General features: G+C 46.7%; 1 protein-coding gene across 6 annotated transcripts in view; it reads right to left on the bottom strand.

Annotated features, from left to right (window-relative positions):
- The window catches only part of TP53INP2 (tumor protein p53 inducible nuclear protein 2), an 83,284-nt gene that overhangs the window by 44,616 nt on the left and 11,808 nt on the right, over window positions 1-26,860 (bottom strand). For all 6 annotated transcript variants that reach the window (XM_029611223.1, XM_029611220.1, XM_029611218.1 and 3 more), the window contains one exon: window positions 14,723-15,106. In XM_029611223.1, coding sequence (XP_029467083.1) covers window positions 14,723-14,840 — 118 coding nt within the window. In that variant the 5' untranslated portion in view covers window positions 14,841-15,106. The remainder of the gene's footprint in view (window positions 1-14,722; window positions 15,107-26,860) is intronic.

The raw sequence follows: 26,860 nt of genomic DNA on the forward strand, positions 1-26,860 counted from the left end.
CCGGTAACTGGAATGGTAGTACTCTTAGTTACTGCTGAAACCGCGGAATCCACCACTGGGACCTTAAGCAATTCAAGAAACTCCATAGGTAGAGGATAGAGCTTATTCATAGCTCTGCTGACCTTGAGAGAAGCCTCCGGAGCATCCCATTCCCTGGAAATCAACTGCAGGAAACTGGGATGGGTGGGAAAAGCCTTGGCAAGCGGCCGAAGACCTGCAAGGAGGGGATCCCCTTGTTTCACCTTAGGATCCGGAGCAGACGGTTCCGGGGGAGGATCAATGTCCATCTCTTGAAGAATATGAGGAATGAGTCCTTCCAATTCTTCCGCCTGAAAAATCCTAAGGACCCGTGGATCGTCGCCCTCCATTTGAACCGACACACTGGGATCAATCCCAGTTGGATCCTGAGAGGGGTCCACCAGTGGACTTAAAGGAGCACCGCTTGTCGGTCCCGCGGGAACCCTGGAGGGTGCCTGTGAAACCCCTAACTGCTGAGGCGGTCCTAGGGTCGAAGGTCCCCCTAAGGAAACATCCAAACGTGGAAGTTTAGCTGGGGTAGGTTGTAAGAAAGGTTTCAGGGGCTGACTGCTTTGCAGGAAAGCCCGGTGCATAAGTACCACAAACTCCGGTGAAAACCCAGGGAGTCCCGGAGGAAAACCTCCCGGAACATTAGCTGTCGACTGACTGTCAATCCTCTCAGTGCTGGGAGCCAAAACGGAGGGAGGCGGCAAACGCGAGTCCCCTGCATCCTCTTCTGAACCGTCGGCTTCCTCGTCAGAAAATAAAATGGCCACCGTTCCCGCGCTCAGCGGGAACGGGGCTTGCCGCTTTTGAAAAGTGCTCTCCTCAGAGAGGGTTCCTGTGCCATCCCCAGCTTGCTCTGCGGTTCCCTCAGCCGGAATACAGGATGAACAAAGCCCTTCAGAGGAGAGCCGACTCGTCTGCCGACTGCAGGAGGCACAAGCCGATGCGCGCGGCATAGCTGTGAGGGGAGGCAGGAACGAGCGGCGCGCCAAAAATGAAAACAAAAAACCCCCTTCTGAAAAAGGCGCCTTGAATACTCCCCAGCTCCCTGTAAAAACGAAGGAGCCGCCGGGGAATGAACCTCCCGGCAGCTAGCAGCCCCGGGGAAATGTCTTCGCGGGGCTGCAAGTCGTCGAAGGTAACCAGGAGCGGCGGGGGGGGGGGGGGGGGGGGGGGGGGGAGAAACTCTATCAGTGCCACTGATAGTCACCCCTGACTGAAACAAAAACGCTGACCTCCAGTGCCAGTCAGAAACGGCAAGAGGTGAGGTCCTGAAATAAAAAAATTGAGGAGAAAAGAACACTTACCCCCAAAACGGACCTTCGAGAAGAGAAACACAAAGAGGAGAGTAAAGACCGAAAGCAAGTCCCTCCCCTTAAAGGACCGCCACAAAGTAGCAGTCACTTGTCTTGCCAGAGAAAAATTTCTCTACTTATTCTTTAAATAATATTATATATATTTTTTTTTTTTTTTTTTTTTTTAATTTTCTTGATTCCTCAGAAACAGGAAGGCCTAAAACCTAATAACCTGTGCTGGGGACTAGCCAGTCCCCTGCTCACATCTGCTGGAGTCAGAAGATACTGAGGATTCTAGCTTCAGCTGTGAGGTCATATAGGACCTCCCCCCTCGAGCTTTTGTTCTGACTCCATCTGCTGGACAGGGGACATAACCCACCGTCTGGACTGATCCTGGTACGTACAGGGAACGCACCATACCATCTGATCGTCACTGGCGTTAAAGCGTGCACCTACCCGGCCATTAGAGACACTGTCTCTGTTTGTAAACACCAAGTCCAGTATTGCCCCTTCCCTCGTGGGTTCCATCAACATTTCTTCGAGGCTATAGCCCCTTGAAAGGAGTCCACATTCTCTTCTAACCAAGTCTGCCAAGAGGATGCTCCGATACTAGCCCCAGACTAAAAGACTGGCCACATTCTGCTCATGTTTGTTTTACAAGGTCGAGCTCTCTTGCCCTGCCCAGATTACATCTCCTGCCACAGGCCCATACAACTCACTGGGCATGCTCAGCTAAAATACTAGAAATAACCATAGATCCTCAAAAGTTATGGCGTCTGCCTTGATTTGCTTTGGCATACATTTATGTGACAAAGGGGTTTAAGAACTTTCTGCTACAATTAGGCAGGCTCCCGAGAGATTCTGCTGCCTTGAGTCCCCTAATGAAACGCTGAATCCTGCCCACATTAAGGGCAGAGAGTTTCAGTTTGCAGCCCAGTAAAAGCCTCAGTTAATTAAATTTCCTTTCCACTTCTGCTCTGGTGCTGTTTTGTTAATTGATTTCCTGGCTCCAGATGGATTGAATTTTAGCCCCTGCCCCTCCCTGATCTACAAGATTTTTCTTTTCGTATTCCCCTAGAAGAAAAGGGACGCAGCTGGAAAAGAAACTCCCACACAGTTCAGCGTGCCGCAGGTCCTTTTTTTTTTTTTTGCAAAGATTTGGTGCAATTTTCATTTTCACAAAAGTATTCACCACAGAGATTTTTAATGGGAAAGGTTTTGCAGAAAAAGCAAATAAAAAAAAAAAAAAGAAAGAAATATGAGAAAACTTCATCACTGTTCACTGCAGGCTACAATTAAAAGGGTTTGGGAACCAAAATGATCAAACTTCACACGGAAGATGGCCCCCCCCCCCCCTTCCGAAGCAGTTAATATAAGATACCACTGTACACAGCACTGCACAAAAATAATTCTCATGATACGGCATGTCAACTCAACGAGCTTTCAGTCTAGGTTTAAGGTACAGGAAGCTGTGGAGAGGTGAAGGGAGCGATCGCCATGTTGGCAGCTTTGCACTCTAAACCGCCCATGCCACAGTGCCAACTCCTGAGAGGTAAACCACTGCTGCGAGACCACCGAGAAGGCGCTGGTTTACTAAAGGAGCAAACAGTGCACTGATCAGACTGACAAAGCACTGACTTAGCACCGTTTAAGCAGGCCACTTCAATCTCATCCGTCGCATACAACCTCACAATGTTCTGAAATAACTAGGTTCTTCTGCCTTGATGCATTACAACAAGTCATGATTCCCGATGTACACTAGGTTTTCAGGAAATAAACATTTTTAGTGCCCGTGGAAAATTTGAGTAAACCTGGCTCCCTGTGGCCAGGTGACCTTGACTCCAAAACCACTTCCACCACTGCCGACAACAGCTGTCTCCATGGCTGCTTGTCTCACTAGAAGCTTAAGGACTGAGAGGGCAGCATATCTATACTCATCTAAGGAGTAATGATGGAGTAGAGCAGTTAACTAATCCTATTAAGTCCGCCATCTTTTGCCAGTGCTAAACACACACTACAATAATAATTACAAGGTTCAACACAATGGAAAAATAACCACACAGAAGGTGAAATTTAAACTTACCTGTTAATTTTCTTTCCTTTAGTCTTGCCAGTCCAGTTCACAGAAGGGAGTTATGTCCTCCTGCCAGCAGATGGAAACAGAGATAAAGAAAAAGCTCAAAGCGGACTTCACTCCCCTTATAAAGTTCTGGTGCTGCCTTCAGCTTTTCAGTATCCTATGTCAAAGCCAAGACAATCAAAGGCAATTGTTTGTTTTGATTTCCAAATCAGCATCACAACCAAAAAAAATTCACTCCATGGCTATTAACCCAGGATTAAGAATCTCTACACCAAGCTGAAATTTAGGCCAGTTGCCTTCAGAATGGGCAACAATATACCCATGGTTAGATTTCAGAACTTATCAGACTGAAAGCCCTTGAATACATGGCTTCCTGGGGGAGAGGGATCAGGGGCATTCTGGACTGGTCTGGCAGGAATAAAGAAAAGGAAATTTAACAGATAAGTTTACATTTTATCTTCTTTATTGCTATTTTGCCCAACCAATCCAAACAAACAAAGGGGACATAACAGAGCTCCACCCAGACCGGGCAGGAGGAAATCATGATAGCTCGTAGGGCTCCTGCACACCAACACTGAGCTCCTTAGAGCAGGGATGCAATAAAGGCAAGGGTGCTGCCTTGATATTATCTTCTGGAAAGACAAATTCTGACTCTGCCTACAAGACTCTTATGCTCTCATCGAGTAGGTCACTGACCCTCAGAGACCTGCAAACTCTTGTTGGAGTGGGCCAATATACTCCTTTTCTTGATTACTCCAGAAACTGATGCTTTAGAAACCACTGAGCTTTAATAGGACACATTAATAGACCAGGGACCTATCCAAGAAGAAACTGGTCACCTACAAAAATCTCAAAGGTGACCTACAACAGGCTTGAAGTGGTCATCCCTGTCCCAGCCTTCATTGCCTGACGTTCTCACCCTCATAAGTGAGAAAAGCCCAGTTCTGACAGAAGTGAAACGCTATTCTCAAAAAAAAAAAGGAGGGGAGGGGAGGGCTGGGTGCAGATTTACTCTTTTCTTAAATTTAGTAAAAAACCACTAAGGAGATGGACTTCAACAAGACTCGGAGATGCTACCCTACGAAGCTCAAGAGGAAGGAATGCTAGATTCCTAAAAAATTAAACTCGCTTCCAAGTCAAGGAAATCTCCTGCCGTGTAGGACTTGTGTTCTTGAATCCTCAGAAGAAAGTATCTAGTCTGAGAGCATAGCAAGATAACTTACATGTCCATGCCGACGTTAGGCTGCACAAACTTAATCTTGTATGAACACAAGATAGGCCTCAACAGGCAGTAGCTGACACACCATGGGAGTAGGCCTTCTGCCTTGCCAACCACCTCCCCCTTGAGTTGGGCTCACAGGTTCTGGCAGCCAGTAGGACTTTCCTGAATTAATCCAAAAGGTGGTGCCACAAACCTAGGTTAGTGGACAAGCAAAGCGAAGTCAAGATCTGATCAGAGGTCTAGGTGGGCTGAAAGCAAGGTGAAGTACAGGTCCAGTCCATGGTCAAGGAAGGCTGAGAACAAGGAGAAGTCCAGATGTGGTCCAAGATCAAAAGCAGAAGAATCAACACAGACAGAGGCAAATAGAGCCTGGAACAAAGCAAGGTACGGAGCAGTAAAGGGGACCAGGAGCAAGACAATATAGCAGAGAACCAAGCAAGGCAAAGACGGGCAGACAGAAACTGAACTAGTGACACACAGGATCACAGTAGAAAGCAGGAACAGAGAGGAACGTGGGGGCCTCCAGGACACAAGGCTGGTCCCCCGAATATTTTGCTTTCCTTCATCACTTGTGGTCTTAAAAGTTGAGGGCAACTCCCTTCCCTCAACCCATGTGATCCAATATACCCTATATTTCTATTCCCTGGGAAACTAATATAGATCCCTCAGTCAGTCCACTTTAAGGCTGGAATCCGGTGTCCCACACAAAGGAGATCCTACCTCCATCAATAAGATATAGCAGAAAGCACTTGGTGGAGGGGGGGGGGGGGGGAGGGGCTGGCCTATAAGCATCCAGGAATATGGGATCCCCTTACAAATTGTCTCCCATTGCTCCTCCTTGACCCAGAATTAAGGTTCACCATTCCTGAAGAGCCTCTTCACTGAGGCATTATCCATCCTTCCGAAGAGACACAGCTAACTCCTCCTCCTCTTGTCATGCTGAATCCCTAGGACTGTTCCAGCCAGAGGAGTTCTCTAGCACACCAAAACACTGCCAAGGCTAACCTGGGATGCTTACACATGAATAATGGCTGGGGAGCGCTCAAGGAAGAATCTAAAACTGTGTTGCCCAAACAGAACCACCCTGTAATTTTATTTTTTTTTCAAACAGGCTGCAGCCATTTTCAGTACCAGAAGCTTAATTTGGGTCGTAAAAGTCATTCTAAGAAGCCTCATTTGTGTAGAGGGGAAAAGAGCAGAGAGCATGAAAGAAGAACGCCAACATGCTTGGAGGTCACCTGCTGCAATAATAGCTCCATAGTGAGCTGGATGTGCAGAGTCTGCCACAGGGGCAGCAGAACGCCTTTTTGGTTGGGGGCAACCAAGCCCCACCCCTAGCTCTGCCCCCCACTGCTAATTTCTTATTTTATATTTACAGCTAATGTCATTCTTTTTTATGTACATTCTTTGCATAAATCAGATTAGAATTATTCATTCCAAGACCTACCAATAAAATACTTGATGCTAAAAAAACAAAACAAAACGCTAGGTTCTTCTTTCAGCTGCAGGCAGGGATGGACTGCTCCCAAGATAAAGCTGGATGGGCTAGGACCTGGGTGGCCTACTCCGTTCTGACACCTATGCAAGTGTTGCCAACTCCTTGAAAAAAAACTCACTAGGTCCACTGTTAAAATGGCTCTGGATTGCATAAAAAATAGCTAAAACCATGTTGTTGCCGAGTGGAGTCAGCATCTCTGGTGATCCTAAAACTGATGGGGAAAGAGGGGTAAACTCACGCTCACACAATCTTGCTCTCCAAAAACTGACATTCACATATTTAGCGAGTATCCCCTCTTTTGGGCTTGCTAAGAGCATGTAAAATTCCTGTCCTTGTTGCCAGCCCTTGCCCAGCCTGCAGCAGCTGCCTTTACACATCCTCCTTCCTTTTTTCAGGCACGCACTGTTTCCATTTGCTCTGATAATGACCCACTGCACTGCCATTCTCTGAGATCAACCCAGCCAGCTCACACAGGGGCTGATGCAATATGGGCGCGCTAAAAATGGATGCTCAACATGAGCACCCGTTTCCCTAACGCGCTTCATCCACCTCTCCTGGGCGCGCGATGAAACAGGGAAATGAGCTGCCGCGTTAAAAAGGAGGAGCTAGGGGAAACTGTGCGTCCATGGTGCCTCCTCGGCAATGGATACGTGGGAGAGATGACTGCAAGTGTGGGTTAGGAAACCAGACGCCCAATACGAGCATTTTTCTTTCTCTACCGTCACAATATACAGGCACAAGGTCAAGCCTTTGTTTTGATCTTCATACAGCTTTCTGATGTTCCTCCTACTTAGTATCGTGAGGATACTTTCTAGGAAGAACCACAAGAAGCATGTTTTTTGCTTTTTGTGGTGAGCCCTTAAGTGTGGAATGACTTAACGCCAGCCCTTATACAGGGGGTAATAGCGCTATTACCCCTTATACAAGGGGTAATAGCGCATGGAAAACGCGCTGCCAACCCCTCCCCCCCCCCCCCCCAAAACTAATAGAAACATAGAAACATAGAAATGACGGCAGAAGAAGACCAAACGGCCCATCCAGTCTGCCCAGCAAGCTTCACATTTTTTTTTCTCATACTTATCTGTTTCTCTTAGCTCTTTGGTTCTATTTCCCTTCCACACCCACCACAACATGCAAATGCATGTTGATGGGCCTGTTAGTCCCGCGTGATACAGAAAGTAAAATGTGCAGCCAAGCCGCACATTTTACTTTTAACGCCTGCCTTTGGCAAGCGTTAATTTCAGCCGGCACCGGGAAAGTGTACAGAAAAGCAGAAAAAAACTGGAAAACAGACACTCAATTTTGCCGGCGTCTATTTTCCGAACCCATGGCTGTCAGCAGGTTCAACAACCGACGCCGGGAAAATTAAGCGTCGGCTGTCAAACCTGCTGACAGCCGCCGCTTCTGTCAAAAAGGAGAATGGCCTGGGCGCGCGTCGGGAGAGCAGGCGCTCGCCGGCTCTCCCGTGAGGTTTACTGTATTGGCCCGAGAGCAACTTCCCCCAGTACAGCACACACACACAAAAAAAAAAAAAAAAAGGATTACTGATGATAAATCATAGCCCTCGCCTTGTCTTTTGTTCTTCTGCTGCTGTTAGTCTGTCAATAACATGATAATAAAGTTGCAGCTCCTGCTTTTTTTTTTTTCCTGGCTGTGATTTGTTCTTCTTCCAACAGAGATAGATAATCTGTTATCACAGAGGAACTAAGTTGGGGGTTGGAAAGAGAAGAGACTGAACTAGCAAAGCTTGTTCTGAGGAGGGAGGGGGCAGGACCAGCAAGCATGGCACTCTAGTCAGAGAACTCACTCTCTTGTACTCTCCTGCAGCACTCTAGCCAAAGGAGGTCTCACTCTCTTGCACTTTTCAGCTTCCAAATATGCTCGGTAAGTAGGGAGCGGTCATTGCTGGTGGTGACCTGAATGTTTTGGGGGGAGACCATGGCTCCTTGGCCCCCCTCTCCACTGCCTATGGTCTGCCGTACCCAAAGATAAATTTGTAGCCCCCATGGAACTTCTCCATTCAACTATGGGAGGGAAGAAAGCTAAAAAGCCTGGAATGCTTGATTTATTTCTATAATTATTTATTTTTTTGGCTCAAAGAGGTAGTAAAATGGCTGCTAATCCTATCTAAACAGGCAAGCTGACCAGGCCCTGTTCCATGTGCACTATAGCGCTGCCTTCCCCCATAGAGGCCAGGGTTTGAACTGAGGATCCCACCCAGTTTTGCTTTTCACTTGGTGCTGACCTTCCGCTAATCAAGCCAGGTTGAATGCACCAGCTGAAATGCTAAACCACAATGACTTACCTGTGATGCCTTATGGTCCTTTTTTTCTCCCCCACGGAGAATCCAGAAGGTAGTGGATGGAGGGAGAGGGAAGCCAAATCAGGTACAGCACCATAGGAAGCTAGGAGGCAGTCCAGGGAAGAGACTGTGGCTGTAAACCTTTTTTTCTTTTCTTCCTTTTTTTAGGATTCTGTGCAATTGGGGAAAATCAGCTTGAAGACTGAAGTCCTAAGTGCCCTATCTGTAGCTCCTGCCGCTGGACCTACCAAGGGAAAAAGTCACTGGGGATCACCCGGTGTTTGACCCATTGGTGCGGGAACTCCAACCCAAATGAGTTGGTTCCCAAGGGAGGGGGAGGGAAGGGAGAAATCAGTTCCACAGGACCACCTCCCGGAGCACCCCCAGGACTCGCCATCCGCCTTCCTGGGAGTGGCCTACCCACACATTTGCACCACTTGCTGGAGACATAGAAGTGTGGAAGAGCTGAAGGCAGAGCTGAAATTTGCACAGGGGGAATGATGTCAACTTTGAGCTTTTCTTTTTCTGTCTCCATCTGCTGCCAGGAGGACATAATCCACTTGTCTGGACTGATTTATTTATTTATTATTTATTTAATGGCCTCGATCTCAGGATCCCATTGCAGCTACATTCATCATCCCGTCCATTGAGATCTGCACAAAAAGGCTCGCTAAAAGCCCCTTCATTCAAAATATCCTCAAACAAAAGAGCCTTCTCCACAGTGGGCCCTAACCTATGGAATTCTCTCCCTTCAGACCTTAGGCTCGAACAATGCCCAATTAACTTCAAAAAAAGACTCAAGACCTGGCTTTTCACCCAAGCCTATGCCTGAATTGGACTTCACTATCACTCTCCCACCTTGGTCAACGCATTTTGTGTCCCACTACTTAATAATCCCAGAAACAAATACAATTTCCTCTTGCCAACGATTGACCACTTGTTACATGACTTATCCTAATCGCTATGTTAGATTTCAGTAATTTAAAATGTTGTTTCTCATAATGTGTTATGTAATTTTAATTATTTCCCAGTTTTCGTTTCCTTGTTCTCTGTAAGACACACGTGTTATGTCATCCCAAAGTTATATGTAAACCGAAGTGATTAGTAACATTGTTACCAGAACCTCGGTATATAAAAAATGTTAAATAAATAAATAAATATATACCGACGAACGTTGGGAACATCTCATCGGTTTACAGAGAACAAAAATTTAGCAACAGGCTTTACAATTATTGCATGATTAAATGAGGAACAGTTAAACCATTAGTTCTTACATATAACAAATTAGTCTTTACAAGTAACAAATATCTAAATATTTGTCATGGATAAGGAAAAAGGTTTGGCATTTTGGTTGCTGTTGTAGAAATTTAACACCAGCAGAAAGTGTGACCTTCTAAATAGCCTCAGGTCTTACTCCTATCCCCACCAATGCACTTCTCATGGGGAAAATGGCAATTTTGCGCCCCCCCCCCATTAAAATCATTCACCAGCTTAAAAACGTGGAGAAGTCAGTAGTTACACCCCCCCCCAAGGATCTATCTCCACACAATGCGCACCGAAACACGGATTCAGAGTCACACACCCCTCCAGCAATCAAGCCCACCTCTGAACCTCAGCCATTCTCCAGCCACCTGGCAGTCGGTAACATCCACTTCACACAGCCTGCACCCTGCCACCCTACACCCACCCCCTCTCTCTCAATCTTCATCCAAGCTCTGCTCCACGACTGACGAACACCTTCCCAACATCCTCTAGCTACCGTTCTTCTCTCTCATCAAACAGACACCTGCTCATCTCTTTCCACCAACTCCTCATCATAAAGGCACGCTCTCAATAACCACCCCGCTCCTAGCGCTCCAGCACCTGCACCTTTCTGCCCTGACTTCAACAAACCTAGCCACAACAGACGGAAGCTCATTCATCTCTCTCCAGCAACTCCCTACACACAAGCAACTCCCAACACTCTCATCCAACACCTGCAGTCATCGCCACGACCAGCTCAAGACAGAATAAAAGACCACAATCAACAGCTCCATACATACAACAACCCTCCTTTTTTACACCCTCTGAGAAGGCACTATACAAACCTATCCTATCATCGCCATTTCCACCACTCGAAGCTTTCTCGACAACCACCGATCCATACAACCAGATCACTCATCCCAATCATGACGTCACCGCTCACCCAGCTGTTAAGACTCACAGTATTCTACATAACCCTCTTCAACGCACAGTCGCTTACAAAGAAAACACACATCCTTAACGATTATCTTCTGGACTCAAAACCAGACGTCTGTGCTATTACAGAAACCTGGTTCAAAAGCTCAGACATTCCCCTGATAAACCAATTACCAATACACCTATATGACATTTTCTCAATCCCAAGACACAAAAAAAAGAGGTGGCGGTCTTCTCCTAGCCACTAAAAAAGAACTTGGGCTCAGCCAGCAACCAATCAAGACCTCCTCCAACAAACTGGAACTAGGTCTGTTCAAATCAAAACAGATTCAAATTCTTCTAGTATACGCTCCACCAGGATTACTAGACAACGAGGCCTCCCCCCTCATAGAAGCCGTTACCAAAAACATCAACAAAGACTCGCCAGCTATGATGCTGGGGGATTTCAATCTACATGTTGATGCCTCACCACCCACTCCCAATTGTGAAGCTTTCCTCACCATACTCAGAGCTATGGGCTTTGAACAAATCATCAATAAACCCACCCATAAAGCAGGACACACGCTCGACCTCATCTTCATAAACTCCAGCCTATCATACAATAACATTCCAGACTGCACCCCCGTCCCATGGTCGGACCACTCTCCGATATCAGCTACCCTCAAGACTCAAGGAAACCCTATACACCCTCAACCTCACTCTACTATCCACTTCAGAAAACCATGTGCCTCCGACACTCTCAGTGAATACCTATCCAAAGAACTCCCTAGCATGGATACCACCAACCCTAACTCAGCCCTTCTATCCTGGCGCAATATCACGGAGTCTATAGCCAATAAACTTTGCCCGAAAGCGACGAAAATTATCAACCTGACAAAAAAAAGGAAACAACCCTGGCTCTCACCAGAACTTAAGCGGATGAAGCAAGACCTCAGACACAAGGAAGGCATATGGTGTAAGGTCCCCAACCCAACAACACTATCCGACTATAAACGCACCCTCCATCTCTACAAGAACTCCATTTTACAAACAAAAAGACTTTTATGCCAGCAGAATTCACGATATACAATATGATTCTAGGGCCTTGTTCTCATATGTTTCCCAGCTCACTAAACCCCCTGCCCCTACCATCCCAGACGACCAGGCACAATCCAAAGCAAATGAGCTAGCACTCTTCTTCCAGGATAAAATTGCAAACACACTAGCGCTTCTCCCCACCGACTCAACGCCCCCCCCCCCCCCACCCACCCTAAACTCCAACGCCACATCTCACCCTGGAGCCACCCTCGACTCCTTCGAGCCCACAACCCCTCTAGAAATTGAATCCACACTCAAGAATATGAAACCTTCCAGCCATCCGGCAGACCACATCCCAACTAAACTTCTGCTCCTCATCCCAGGCACTATCTCCAGATCTCTGGCTAACTTTATAAACTGCTCGCTAGCCCAAGGAATCTACCCTGATGAGCTAAAAACGGCATCCCTCAAACCCCTTTTGAAGAAACCCAACCTGGACACAAAAGAACTCTCAAATTTCAGACCCATCTCCAACCTCCCTTTTCTCGCTAAACTCACAGAGAAAGTGGTCAACACTACTCTCAGACTACCTTGAGGACCACCAAATCCTATATCCCTTCCAATACAGCTTCCGTAAATCATCCAGCACAGAAACCCTCCTCATCTCCCTATCAGACCACATTCTTATGGGCCTAGACAAAGGGCTCTCCTTCCTTTTGGTCCTCCTAGACATCTCTGCGGCGTTCGACACTGTGAACCACGCCATCCTTCTAAATCGCCTCTCCGATATCGGACTATCAGGATTCGCTCTCAGATGGTTCAATTCCTTCCTCAGCAACCGAAGCTTCAAAGTCAGAATCAATAACAAAGAATCCCCAAACATCAAATCAACTCTAGGTGTACCCCAAGGCTCCTCCCTTTCACCTACCCTCTTCAATATCTACCTACTACCTCTGTCAGCTGCTCACAAACCTTAACTTAATACACTATCTTTATGCAGATGACGTTCAGATCTTGATCCCCATAACAGAATCCCTTCAAAAATCACTCACCTACTGGGAAAACTGCCTCAATTCCATTAACCGCCTCCTCACTAGCCTGAACCTGGTTCTCAATGAAGCCAAGACAGAAATCATTCTCATTTCCCCCGACCACTCGGCCCTTACCGATCAGACATCCCTCAACTCCCAGATCACCCAAGTAAGAGACCTAGGAGTAATCCTTGACAACCACCTGAACCTAAAGAAATCCATCAACACCACCACTAAGGACGGTTTCTTTAAGCTTCAAGTTCTAAAAAGACTCACACCCCTTCTTCATTTCCAAGACTTCAGAACAGTCCTCCAATCAACGCTGTTCTCTAAAACTGACTATTGCAAAGCTCTCCTATTGGGGCTCCCCATCTCCGCCACCAAACCGCTACCAATGCTCCAGAATTCAGTGGCTAGAATCTTAACTAACACTAACTGGGGAGCTCACATCACTCCCATACTCCGAAACTTGCACTGGCTGCCAATAAAATACAGAATCTTGCACAAGGCACTCACCATAGTCCACAAATCCATCCATAAATCAGCTACCACTAGACCTTCAGATCCCATTCAAACTCTACTCATCCTCAAGACCCAGAGAAGCATATAAAGGAACCCTACAAGTCCCACCAACTAAAGCTTCACATCTATCATCCACTAAAGAACGTGCATTCTCCATAGCGGGCCCCACCATTTGGAACAACTTGCCGACTGACCTAAGACTGGAACCTTGCCTTCTAACCTTTCGAAAAAAACTTAAGACTTGGCTTTTCTGCCAAGCCTTCCCTTAATTGCTAAAACGCCAACATTCCACTCAACCAGGCTTCGCTCAACTAGACGCTCTGCCTAGTCTCAGTAAATTTATATTATTTCTCTAGTTATGCTGTCCTTCTTATTCCTGGCTACTCTAGCCCCCAAGTTTGATCTCCTTGTTATATGTAACTTTTTTGCCTTTTTTTTTTTTTTGTCTTTTGCTTTGCTTTTTGATTTCTTGTTATATGGTTATTTTACAGTAGTTAGTCCCCAAGTTCCATGTAAACCGATTTGATATGAATATTTCTTCATGAAGGTCGGTATAGAAAAGTGTTAAATAAATAAATAAATAAATAAATAAAATGTTTGTTAGAGCTAGGTCCAGCCATTTCAAAGTTATAAGGGGGTGGGGGAAGAAACACACAACTCCACAAACTGCAAAATACAGATTTACCACCATCTGATAAGTCTCTGTACAGAACCAAAGCTAATGAGCAGTTACACAGTCTTAGTTCCACTTAAAAACGTGCCTAGTCTCCTGGCCCAGTGGCAGTACTGAGATAATATTACAAATAAAAATACCCCCGTGCTCTGCCATGCAGAAGGTCCTGGGTGGCTGGGAATGGGGACGCTGTGGAGGCAGTGTTCACAGCCCCTGCGAGAGGCAGGGAGGGTCATTGTTAAGCATGATACCCCCACAGCCGTGTTTAAGGTCCATGATGCAGGGTTCCAGAAGGAGCTCAGCTTCCTGGTTCCCGGCCTGTGAAAATAGGGGGGGGGGGAAATCCCCAGGTAGTTGTAAATGTATCCCAGCACTGCTTTCGACTGAGCTGGAAGCGAAAGGAGGAACTAGCAGGTCAAAATGTTTACCTGGCTAATGGCAGACATGATCAAATTTAATTTTCTGAGCTTTAACATCTCAAGAACGTTTTTTATTGTAATATGCGTTGTGCTGACTGCCATTTTTCAGGAGACAGCAAAGGTGTTCTGGTGACTTCTGGGGGATTAAAGGACTCCAGAGATAGGTCTACCCCCTCCCCCCCCCCTTTGGGAAGGCACTCCTCAGACGGGATTTAATTGTCCCCCTTGGGTAAGCCAGGACACTCAGTGGCAGCCTATCCCGTCCATAAATGAATCATCAGTAAGGTTAACCTCTACACTGGTTAGATTGACCAAAGTAGTCACTCCCGGGCTTTCAACTCCCACCTCAGAGCTCTTTATGTCAAGAAACTCCCAGAATCCTTTAAACAGGAGATGAAAATACGCCTGGGTCCTAATGCTGTCCCCCCACCCCCACCCCAGTTTTAAAGCAACTTTCTCACCTGGAAGGTCAATGATCAACCACCCATCGTCCTCTGTTTCGCTGAGGAAGGGCGTCGGTTCCACTAGGGCTTCTGCTGAGTCTTCGCCGAAGAAGAGGCTGGTGATTCGCTGGAACATGGTGGCGGTGGTGGAATGCTTCCAAGGTGAACCTTATTTAAAAGAAAGAGCCAAGAGGGGGCGGAGATGCTAGGAGGGCGTGGCGGCCTCGGTTGTTGTTGCGGTGCGGGCACAGGAGAGCTGGTGGCAATGTCCTCCACAGTGTAGCAGCCTCTTCTGTGGAGAGATCTTAGCTGAGACGAACTCTGTGTAGTGCAATCATGAGTTTTGTGTTCTGGTTTTTTTTTGTTGTTGTTGTTTTTTCGCTTGGCTTCAGTGCAAAAGGCCTGTGAAAGAAGGAGAGGTTAAATGAGTGCTTTTGGAGGTAAAGACGCAGCCAGCAACAATCAAACTTCTGCTAATATTAAATTCTGTACTATGGACAGAACAGTTAACATAAATGAATAATCGGGTTTGCTTCCTTGGCTGACACAGGGCTTATGTGGGAGAAGAGGCCCCCTCTGCAGTGCAGACTACGATTGGAGCAAAGAACCTCCCTCTCACTTACCTTCTCCCTCCAGGTCTCCTACCGAACCATCTCTCTCTACCATAGCAATTCTAAATTCAGCTGCACCACTTCTATTCCCTCCAGTGCTGTTACAAACAAACACACAGCCTCTTCTTAGGTCACTACCTGGGCTCCCCATCCAGTTTAATCTTCTCAACTACAAGTGCATGCTCTCTTCAGCTCCTCATTACCTCTCCTCACTTATCTCCCCCCTACACCCTCCTCACAACCTCTGTTCAGCAGGCAGGATGCTCTCTCTGTGCCTCTCCTCCTCCACTCCCAGCTCCATGCTTTCAATCTTGCTGCACTGTGGCCTGGAACGGCCTTCCTGAGCAGATGTGTCGTGTTGAAACCCTTTTTATTTAGGATGCTGGTAAAGAATTAAATGCTGGTTCTCCCTTGTTGGTTTTAACGTTTATTATAATGAGCAGAATTTTCTGAAGCCTCTTATGCATTTTGTGTGTGTCTTGACTAAACTGTAAATAAGCTCCAGGGAGCAGGGACTGTCTCCTATGCAGTATATGTCTAATAAGGCTATAGAAATAGCACGGAGGATGACGGCAGAAGCAGACAAACTGATGCTTCCAATCTGCCCACACTGCAAGGATTTACCCCAGTCCTAGAGCGTGACTACTTGTAGGACAGCGCACCTTATCCAGAACAGTTTTTGTCATCTGATTTTGGGCAGATGTGCATACAAATTCCCCACTTCGGGACAATTTTTTTTCAATTTACGCAGAGACAAAAAGCAAAGGGGTAGATTTTCAAACACGGCGCGTTCGTGTACTTTTGCTGGCGCATCAGGCACAAGCAAAAGTACGCGGGATTTTAGTAGATACGCGCGTAGTCGCGCGTATCCGCTAAAATCCTGGATCGGCGCGCGCAAGGCTATCGCTTACGTATAGCCGGCGCGCGCCGAGCCGCGCAGCCTACCCCCGTTCCCTCCAAGGCCGCTCCGAAATCGGAGCGGCCTTGGAGGGAATCCTCTAACGCCCTCCCCTCATCTTCCCCTCCCTTCCTCTACCTAACCCACCCCCCTGGCCCTGTCTAAACCCCCCCCTTACCTTTGTCAGGGGATTTACGCCTCCCGGAGGGAGACGTAAATCCCAGCGGGCCCCTAGCGCACCGGGACGCAACCTGGGGGCGGGTACGGAGGGCGCGGCCACGCCCCCGGACCACCCCAGGCCGTAACCATGCCCCCCGGGCCCGCCCCCAAAACGCTGCCGACACGCCCCGAAAACGGCGCGGCGCTCTGCCCCGCCCCCGACACGCCCCCCTCGGAGAACCCCGGGACTTACGCGAGTCCCGGGGCTCTGCGCGCGCCGGTAGGCCTATGTAAAATAGGCTCACCAGCGCGCAGGGCCCTGCTCGCCTAAATCCGCCCGGTTTTGGGCGGATTTAGGCGAGCAGGGCTCTTAAAATCCGCCCCAAAATTTTTTTATTTTTTTTTAAAGAGGGAAACCCCCTGCAGAGTTTCCCTTTGAAAATTCAAGGCCCATTGGCACCACAACTACTTCAGTCCCCATAAACTTTGAAACTACTTTACAGCAGGTGAAAAGCAGACGCCGTAAACCACGCACAGCAATTTCAAACTGTCTGCCACCTCTCCCCTCCCACCCCACCCCTTTGAGGCCCATGCAAAATGTGACACAGAAAAGAAAGGCACTTAACAACCTAAGATTTTACCCAGGAAACTGTGTACTTAGCCAGGTAAAAAAATCTTGTGTGTTCATACCCAGCTCTGTATTGATCTAAGTAGTTATCAGTGCTAGCAAGACCTCCCTCCATGAATGCCTGTCTTTTTAGTTAGGGCTTCTAACTATTACATGGACTGCATGACAATCCTGAACCTAGCCTCCCCACCCCCATCCCATTCCCACTGTTTTTCACACCAAGATTAGTACTAATCTAAACAGCTACCATAACTAGTGAGGCCATTGCCCAAACATTCAGCCTCCTAGGTACCTGTGGGCCTTGCTGGATAGTGCAGGGAAAGGGGTACTGGACGGCAGCCGGTGCAGCTGCACAGGGGGGTCCTATGGCGAAGGAGGTCTTGCCATGAGCGCCAGCTCACATTCGGAGCCCGTGGCAAGAAAGAGGAACAGCCAGGGCAGCGCAAATCAGGACCTCTCCTCTGCCACCTCGTCTTTTCTAGCTTGGGCAGGCGATGGGAGCAGGGCCGGATTAAGGCGACACGCAGTATGGGCAGTGAAGGAGAGGAGTTATCCTCTCCCTCCTTCCTGTGTGTGTGGGGGGGGAAGAATTATCCATCCTGCAAAATCCCCCTCTCTCTTCTCCCTCCTCACATCCAAATCATGGCACCATAAGATGAAAAAAATTAAATAAATAATAATGCAGGGCCTTCAGCAGCCCTTGCATGCTAACAGACCCTGCAATTCCCCACCCCTTGCATGAGTTTCCATGGTAAAAGGAAGCCCATGCAAGAGGAGTGGACAGGGGCACCGCAGGATATATGTCAGTGCGCAAGGGCTGGTGAAGGCCCCATGCTGCTTTTTCCATCATCTTATGGCGCCACTAGAGGAGAGAAACAGCGCCGTGGCGGCAGGCTCTAATTTAGGTACTGTAGGTATTTCCCTGACAGAAGTAAAAATACGGATCCAAAAGTCTGTCTACAAAGTGATCTTTGTCAACAGAGGGGCACATCATGGGCAGTGCTAGGAAATCCCATGGTACCACATTTTCCCAGGCCAGTCCAGGAGATACACCTAACCAGTCTGGTTTTCTGGATAGCCACAATGAATATAACATGGATTTGCATTTACTGTGTGCCCAATATATGCAAATCCCCCTCATACATATTTATTGCAGATATCCTGAAAACCAACTGTTAGGTGTGCCTCCAGGACATAAGTGAAGAATAAATCACACCTACCCACCTTACCGGCTGGATTCTGATATAAGCTCTTTAACAAGCCTCATTCTTTACATCTTTGCTCAATTAAAAAGCCACCCCTTCCTCAATTAAATCCCACCTATAATCCACCTAGTTTAGATGTTCCTAATCATGGCCTCACTATTTGAACTCAAAGCCTCTTATTTGGTTTTTTTTTGTCCGTCTGTCTCAATGTGCATGCCTGGTAGCGCTGCTGCTGAGGACATCGGTCTGCTGAACCTGTCACGGCGCAGGCTGCTAGGCGTTTCCAGAGAAGCAATGGTTATAAATCGCTGGAAGTCACAATCCAATCCAAAGCACCCAAGTTAAATCAGCACAAGCATGTCTTGCGATAAGAACTACAGCACAAGGTGTTCCAGACTCAAGAGAGGCTTCAAGAATAAACAGTGGACTGGCACTCGGACGCTGGGAAACCACCAAAAGCTGCATTCCCAGACCCGGCTCCTATTCCTCCAGCAGAAGGGGGCTAGCTGGCTGCAAAAGCCCAGGCAGGAGTACCAGCTACTGGCTGGCTGAGAGCACACTTAAAGCAGGGTCTGGAGGGTGCTGCAGTCTGTAATGCTCAGCTTCAGCACTGTCACTGCAACAACTCCAGGTAGCTCAGGGAAAATTTTGGTTTAGCTGCAAGTCCAAAGAAAACGAGAGGAAACTAAGATTAAAAAGGAAAAAAAAAAAGAAGTGGGGCTAGCAGTGGGCACAGAAAGAGTTCCTCCCTTTTCTGTCTTATTATTACATCAGGAGAAAAATTATCCCACGTGAATATGCAAAACAGGAAGGGGAATACTGAAACTGCCTTGTGAAAAAAAAAGAGTGCCTGCCCTATATTCCCCACCTGCTCCCTTATTACATTCTTTGAACCCCACACTTCCTTTACGAGAGTGAGTGCTGAGTCCGTGGTCTGCCACGGCGCCTCACCTCCACGCTCGGGCACAATGGGGACGAGACCCACTGTAGGTGTCCCCTGTAAAGCACAAGCAGGCGGCACACTCCTCAACCAGCAATTTGGTTTTGTTCATCTTTCTGAAAAATCTTCTGCGTTGGGATTTAAACAGAAAACCGTTTCAATTCTAAGCAGGCAAAAACTGGCAAGAGGTTCCACCCACAACTAAAACGGGGCTTTTAGTTCCAGGATGGATCAAAGAACAAAACCCCAGCCTTATCAGAATCCTCATGTGTGCGCCCCCCCCCGCCTGACACAGCCTGAAAATTGTGTGTGGAAAGGGCCCCCCCAACACAAACGTTATAAGGGACACAAGCAGATAGAGAAAGAGCCATCTCATGAGCCTTCTAAGATCAATAAACCAAATCACACATACTATTCTCTGACTAACTACTGGAAACAGGATGCTGGGCTTGATGGACCCTTCGTCTGACCCAGTATGGCATGTTCTTATGTTCTCGACTAGCTTTCAGTAATAAACACCGTTCAAGTCAAAACAAAACGAACCGATTAAAGCAACAGAAGATATTGCAAAAAGTATAATGCTTATCTCTAAAGAAGAGAACGAGGCCTTGAAGTGTTCTAGCTATAGACCCATTCCCCTTCTTAATCTGGACTTAAAAATCCTAACAAAAACAGCAGCGTAGAAGATGCAAAAAAAGTAAATTGGAGCCACAATTCGCCGACATTAAGCAGGTTTTATTGAAGGCAGACGGTCTGCAGATCATATTCAGACAGTGTCACGTTTGATATGTAAGACACGAAGGTCTCAGAGGGATGCCTGTCTCCTTTTCTTCTATACTGCCATCTAGACTCACTCTACTTTATTACAGGGAATGGTCACCGCATCTAAAAAAAATAAAAACTATAGATATATAGCGGAACTGAAAGAGCTAAGGAGAAGGGATACCAAAATGATAAAGGGGATAGAACGGTTCCCCTATGAGGAAAGGCTAAAGAGGTTAGGGCTCTTCAGCTTGGAGAAGAGGTGGCCGAGGGGAGATACGACAAAGGCGCAAAAAATCAGGCGTGGAGTGGAACGAGAAAAAGTGAACTGGCTCTTTTCTCTTTCAAAAAAACAAAACAAAAAAAACCTAGGTGACACTCCATCAAGTTACTAAGTTACAGATTTTAAACAAGTCCGAGAACATATTTTTTCACTCAATGTACAATTCATTGCTGGAAGATGCAGTCAAGGCAGTTAGCATAGTGGGGTTTAAAAAAAAAAAAAAAAAAAAAAAAAAAGTTTGGACAAGTTCCTAGAAGAAGAGTCCATAATTAGGTAACTCTTAGAGAAAGCCACTGCTTATCCCTGGGGATAAACTGCTGGAGGCTACTATTTGGGATCCTGCCAGGTACTTGTTAGCTGAGCTGGCCACTGCTGGAAACCGGATAGTGGGCTTGATCTGCCCCAGGATGGCAGTTCTGATGTTCCAGAATTGGGAGGTTCTCAGGGAAGCAGTATCGCCCAGGAGTAGCGGGGCGAGTTAGTTCAAGAAGACTATAAATGATGACTCCATGAGTCACTGGGGGTGGGAGTCGAAGGGATGGTCTGGAGTTTTGCCTGAAGGCTCCAGATATGCTTTGACCAAGCAGCCGGTGAGGGGGCGGCCTAGGGACCAGAGGCTCTCGCTGGTTTCTTCCAATCTTTGAAGAGAAGAGAAGAGGAGTCCTAGAGAGAGTGTTCAGATCTGGAAGGAAGAAAGGCAGGTCTGGCAAAGAAGCCAGTCCAGGCACCTGCTTGTAACGTCAGGAAAGGGAGGATTCTCTACCATTCTCTCGGGGGTCGGAAGAATCACAGGCTTGTGGGAAAGCACCAGGAGAAGCCAGAGTTAAGCAACATAAGGAACTGTCTCTGAATGTGTGACTTTTGAAGTTACACAACTGTTTTTCCTGCTCTGACTTTTATAGTCTGGACCCTGACTCTTTTTGTAAATCTGCTAAACTCTGATCTTTGAGTGTGGACTTCTTATTTTATTTTTTTTTGACCGTGATCCCCCTTTAGGGCCCTACAGGTTTACCCTGTTGCCATCACAGAGCCCGAATTCCCTAATCTAGTTACGAATGGGTCAGTGCTCAGCAGAGATTGGAAATTTGGTCCCCTTTCTAAGGGGTTTACCCTTGGGATGCCAAGACGACTTGACACAGTAAAATGGTGTTTCTTATTTAAAATTATGCAAAAATGTGGGTTCTCTAACCAATTTATCATTTGGATTAAAACAATTTATAAGGAGCCAACAGCAAGTGTTCGGTGTACAGAATACCATCCCAGACCTTAAGGTTAGGAAAAACATGCCCGGGAATGATGGGTGCTGTCTCTCATTACTAGAGATATAATTTTGAATTGAAGAAAAAAAAAATGGGAAAAACCCAGCAAAAGTTGTGAAGAAACGGGAAAAGTGGGAATAATTATTCTTGAATAGCAATATAGTGCATGGTTCAGTCATACATTTATTAAACTTTATGTCAAAATCTGATGCACTTTTTTTTTATAATCAAAAGCAATTTTTAAAAAATGGACATAAGGAGAGTAATTTTATAACTTTACCTTGAATTTTCAAAGCTGACAGTCCATTTGAAAATTAGTGGGTGTACACAGACAAATAACACCTTATTCTATATAAAACATATCATACCCCCTTGTAGAACGTTTCCATGTTGGCTGGGCTGTCGTGTCATATTAAACAGAACTACAGTCTAGGAATGGATACATCGCTATGTGACCCAACTGAATCACAGGGCCTGGTGAGCAGGATTAAAAAAAAAACAACAAAAAAACAAAAAAAAATAAGCCAACATGGCATATAATGGATTAAAGCTGGTTTTACAAAGAAACATGACGACACAGAAAGATCATATGGACTATCTAGTCTGTCCATCCACACGACTGCTCAGTTCTATAATCCCTACCACTCCCTCAGAGATCCTCTGTGCCTATCCCGTTTCCTTGACCTCAGATACTGTCCTTGTCTCCACCACCTCCCTAGGAGATATTTGGTGCCACTTAGCCAGATGAACGGACAGTCTGAAGAATTTCTCCCACCCTGTAGATCAGTACCTCACACACTCGGAGGGGCAGATCCATGCTTTGGATTCATCCATGAAGATGCCCCAGTATCAGGACCATACTGGATCAGTTTTTATTTATTTATTTCCATCAGTTGATATTCCGTTTTTTTTCCAAAAAAATAAAAAAACGTCACCTCAATGCACAATGCAAAAAAAAACCAAAAAAAAACAAAACCACCACAACCCCAAAAAACCACCTTGATAAACCTGCCCCAAAAGTATTTAAGTGCCAGGCAAGATCCAAAGAACATGAATGCCAGCTTGCCTTTTGCCCTCTGAAGACCCAGCCTGCATCTGTAAAGAATAGCCAGTTTCTTCTATTAAAACAGTGTACAAGAAAATATTTACATAAGGCTATCATTTGAAGATAAGATAAATAAATAAAGTCATTAGCCAGTTCATGAAACCTGCCTTTCACTGCTGAATGTGTGAGTCTGAGCTTCCTTTTACTTGAGGGGAAAACGCACTATTTTCCACTTTCTCTTTACTAGAGTTCTTTCAGTCCCAAGCACCCTGATGGAAGATAAAAGCATCTCCCCCAGGGCTTCAGACGCTGGCATGCAGCGATGAATTAGAAGATTCCAAGGTAAACAGGGGAGTGATCCTGAGGGAGACACTATTTTCAGAAGAGAATTTGGGGTGCTTCTTGATCAAGCCTCAGCGGGCACTGGAGAGGCCCAGGATAGGGCGAGACATGCTCCCGCAAGTGTAATTCTGCTCAGAAACACACGCACAGGTTCCAAGGAGTTGCTAGTTCCCAGCGGTGCCTTAAGAAGAACGCTAAGGGAGCACAAACTAGCAGGAAGCAGCAACAGAGCCAGAATTTAGCAGAAAAATTGAAAGGATATTCACTAGGCGCTCTCATGGCCTGCACACGTTCTATACTGTCAATGCAAAGACCTTATTGCACAAAATCAGCTTTCTGGCAGCACTGAGAAATTCAGAGGTCAAAACTAGCCCTGAGAGAGGACAAAGGCAGGAACAACAGTTGCAGTGTCACTGGAGAGAGGAATGGAGCAGATGGCACATGCAAAAGCAATACGCCAAGAAGTTGCATGCTTTCACCAGGATTTGCAAACCTATTTACATACCGGCCAGATCATCCTGTTTCGTCTGTGGAGCACAGACTCAGATAAAGCAGGGAGAAGCCATGCAACAGGAGCAGTGATGAAAGCAGAGCATAACACACACCCAAAAACTGCACTGCTCTTTAGTATGGTGTTTACGTTACCAAGGAAAGACCAGTATTGGATAGATTTATGAATTACAATCGGATTTTACTGATCTGCTAGATTGGGGCCTAAAATAGCCCCAATCAATAGAATCAGATCATGGATCGTAACCTGCAGAGCACCACAGTACCTGGAAAATACCCAGATTGGGCCTCAGGAAAAAAAAAGTGCTGATTTCTGCCCGGTCCTGCTCATTTTTCTACAGAGACTGACAGGAAGACCTATCTGCATGGAATTGAAAGGTTTGCATATTTTCAGTGTTGCAGCAACCCAAGTTTGTGAAAATCTGCAGGAGCCCCTGGGTGGCTGCAGAAAATCGCTGGCCTAGACAAGGGGCACACTGCATCGCTATTGATTTACCAAAGGTTTGCACACACTGCACCGATAACCTGAAAACTGTATACCACACTGGCAATGCAGTAAAAATGCTTAGTATGGATGTTAAGGGTGGCCAACTCTAGTCCTTGAGAGCCACATACAGGCCAGGTTTTCAGGATATCCACAATAAATATGCAAGAGATAGATTTGCATATAATGGAGGTGGTGCATGCAAATCTATCTCATGCATATTCATTGCGGATATCCTGAAAACCTGGCCTGTATGTGATTCTCGAGTTGGCCATCCCTGGTGTTAACATTGCCCCTGGGCAGTTTCCCAGGTACAAGCGTTTGACTTAAGAACCTATCTGCCCATCAAGTTATGCACTCATCAAGCTAGCTAGGCTTGGGTAATTACTTGTCTGTGGTCATCCAGAGGAAGCCAAAGGGCCAGGGCAAGAATTATTTCCTGGCCCTATAAATGTGACTGGCTCATCCCCAAATCTCCAGAAAGTCCAGTCACCTACAGGGAGTCATCCAGTTGAGTTTTAGAAATACATACTATTGGAGCTCCACTTCCTTTTTCTTTGGGTGCCACTCATGGGATCCTCACGAGACAGAGATAATCGGCGCTCTGATTCAGGGCTCCTGCATGCAGAGAGCTGAATGCTCAGTCAGGAATTGGGTCACCCAAAACAGAAATGTGATCTAGCAGTCTGAACCTTGGGTCAGGCTAAAATCCAAGGACATGGGTTCGAAATGAGACTCTGTGACCTGGGGAAAAGTCACTTCATCTCCTTGTGCCTCCAGGAACTGACCGAAAAGATATCCGTTTCCTAATCTAGCAGCAAGGCCTTCTACACACCAAAATAAATACAGTGTGCCGTGAACAGGACAGCCCTTACTGATGTGACGGCCGAGGATGCTGTTCCCAAACCGGTGCTGCTCAAATAAAAAAAGACCAAAGAATCACTCGTCTTTTTCTCTACTCTCCGTCAGATCACTTGGAGCATCAGTTTTTAGCTGACTTTCCGAAGTAAAATAAGGCTTAGGCGAGGTGAGAGTATTTCCAGGGCATGTCGGGGAGGGGGGGGGGGGTCATGAGGAGTAGGTCACTGGCCTTTTTTCCTGAATCCACGCATTTCGTAAATACAACGCACAGTTGTCACCCCCTAATAACGCTGTTTTTCCATCTGTTCTGCATCCGATCCACATCAAATGTTTACCACATCAGGGGGTGCATGAGGATCACAGCAAAGCTAGCTTTGAAGGAGGATTTATGCATTCTACAGATTCACAACTGGAACTGAGCCACCTAATAATGTTTTTCTTTTCCAAATTTTCAGGATATGTCAGGGAGGACATGAGGATCATAACAGTGTTTTGGGAGGGGGAAATCCACATACATAGTTATATCACCCAATGCCTCTTTTTGATTCTGCATCTGATCCACACCTAATTATCAGGATTTATCGGAGGGGTCAGACTCAGGTGACCTTTTTTTTCTGGATTCACATAGGCACATTCCAGAAAGTAGGTTTTGTTATTTCTATATGGAACACTAGTTGTCTATAACCATCATGGCCCTGGCAAATCAGTTCTTGTGCACTGGGAACACTGCCCTTAACTTCTGGCAAACTCAAACCCTCCACCTCTGGGATGACACCCATCCCCTACTTCCACCTCACTCCCATCACTTGTCTCACCTTTGTTAATGCTGAAAGAAATTAGAAATTTAAAAAAAAAAAAATTAGGAATGTTAATTTTTAATCAGCTCCAGAACAAAATAAAACCTATCATTCCTCAGGCCTGTCCGTCTAGTCACATGTCATGTGACCAATAGGCCCAAAGCGAACATCACAGACCCTATGCAGAGCAGTAAGAGTAATTCTGATTCTTAAGCATAAAACAGGATGCCGAAAGCTAACCCAAGTCCGATCTCACTGAGGAATATGTGGCTTCTGCTAGCGACAGACACACCATACTGAAATTATACCGAAGCCATTTGCACAACAGTGTCCGTCTCTCACATTACACCCACGTGTGCCAAGAGAGCAGAAAGCTAAGGCAGCCCACCACATGCTCTGCTGGAATGTAAAGCCGCAGGATTCAGAGGAGATGCCACTACGTACCAGAAACCATTCTCTCCCATACGGCCAAAGGTGAGAGGCAGCAAGCCAGAAAAATTAGAATAGCCCCCTCTAGTGCACAGCTTCTCAATGTGCGTGCTGCAGCGGTCCTCACCTTCCCCTCCCCCCTGCAGAACTGGGGCGCAGGACTCGCGTGCAGTGCAGAGAAGTCGATTTAAGGCAGAGTTGCCGCTAGAGAAAGGTCTCAGACTGCTGTTGCCCCTGCGGAAGGCAAGAAGATCCCAGGACTGCCTGCTCCCACCAGTGAAAAGAAGGCCCGGGACCTGCCAGACAGGCCGATACAGTACAGTGCACACCGGCGGAGCACACTGTTAGCCCGCGTTTTCGATGCACTAGCTTTACCCCTTATTCAGTAAGGGGTAATAGCGCGTCCAACCCCCCCGAAACTAATAGCGCCTGCAACATGCAAATGCATGTGACTGGCTCAAAGGTAGGCGTTAATTTCTGCCAGCACCGGGAAATTGCACAGAAAAGCAGTAAAAACTGTTTTTCTGTACACCCTCCGATATGGCGATATTAAGTTGGAGGTCCCAAAAGTTAAAAATAATTAAAAAAAAAAAATTAAAATTGGCCCACGACTTGAAAACTGGATGCTCAATTTTGCCTGCGTCCGGTTTCCGAACCCATGGCTGTCAGCGGGTTTGAGAACTGACGCCGGCAAAATTGAGCGTCGGCTGTCAAACTCGCTGACAGCCGCCGCTCCTGTCAAAAAAGAGGCGCTAGGGATGCACTAGTGTCCCTAGCGCCTCTTTTTACCGCGGGCCCTAATTTGAATATTTTTTTTTTTTTACTGAATCGCGCACACAGGAGAGTGGCCTGTGCGCTCGCCCGCTCTCCCACGACTTTTACTGTATCGGCCTGTATGGAAGGAAAGCCCTGGAATTCCTGCTCCTACCAGAGAAAAGGCAGC

Source organism: Rhinatrema bivittatum, chromosome 8 (assembly GCF_901001135.1).
Source record: "Rhinatrema bivittatum chromosome 8, aRhiBiv1.1, whole genome shotgun sequence".
Classification (NCBI taxonomy): domain Eukaryota; kingdom Metazoa; phylum Chordata; class Amphibia; order Gymnophiona; family Rhinatrematidae; genus Rhinatrema; species Rhinatrema bivittatum.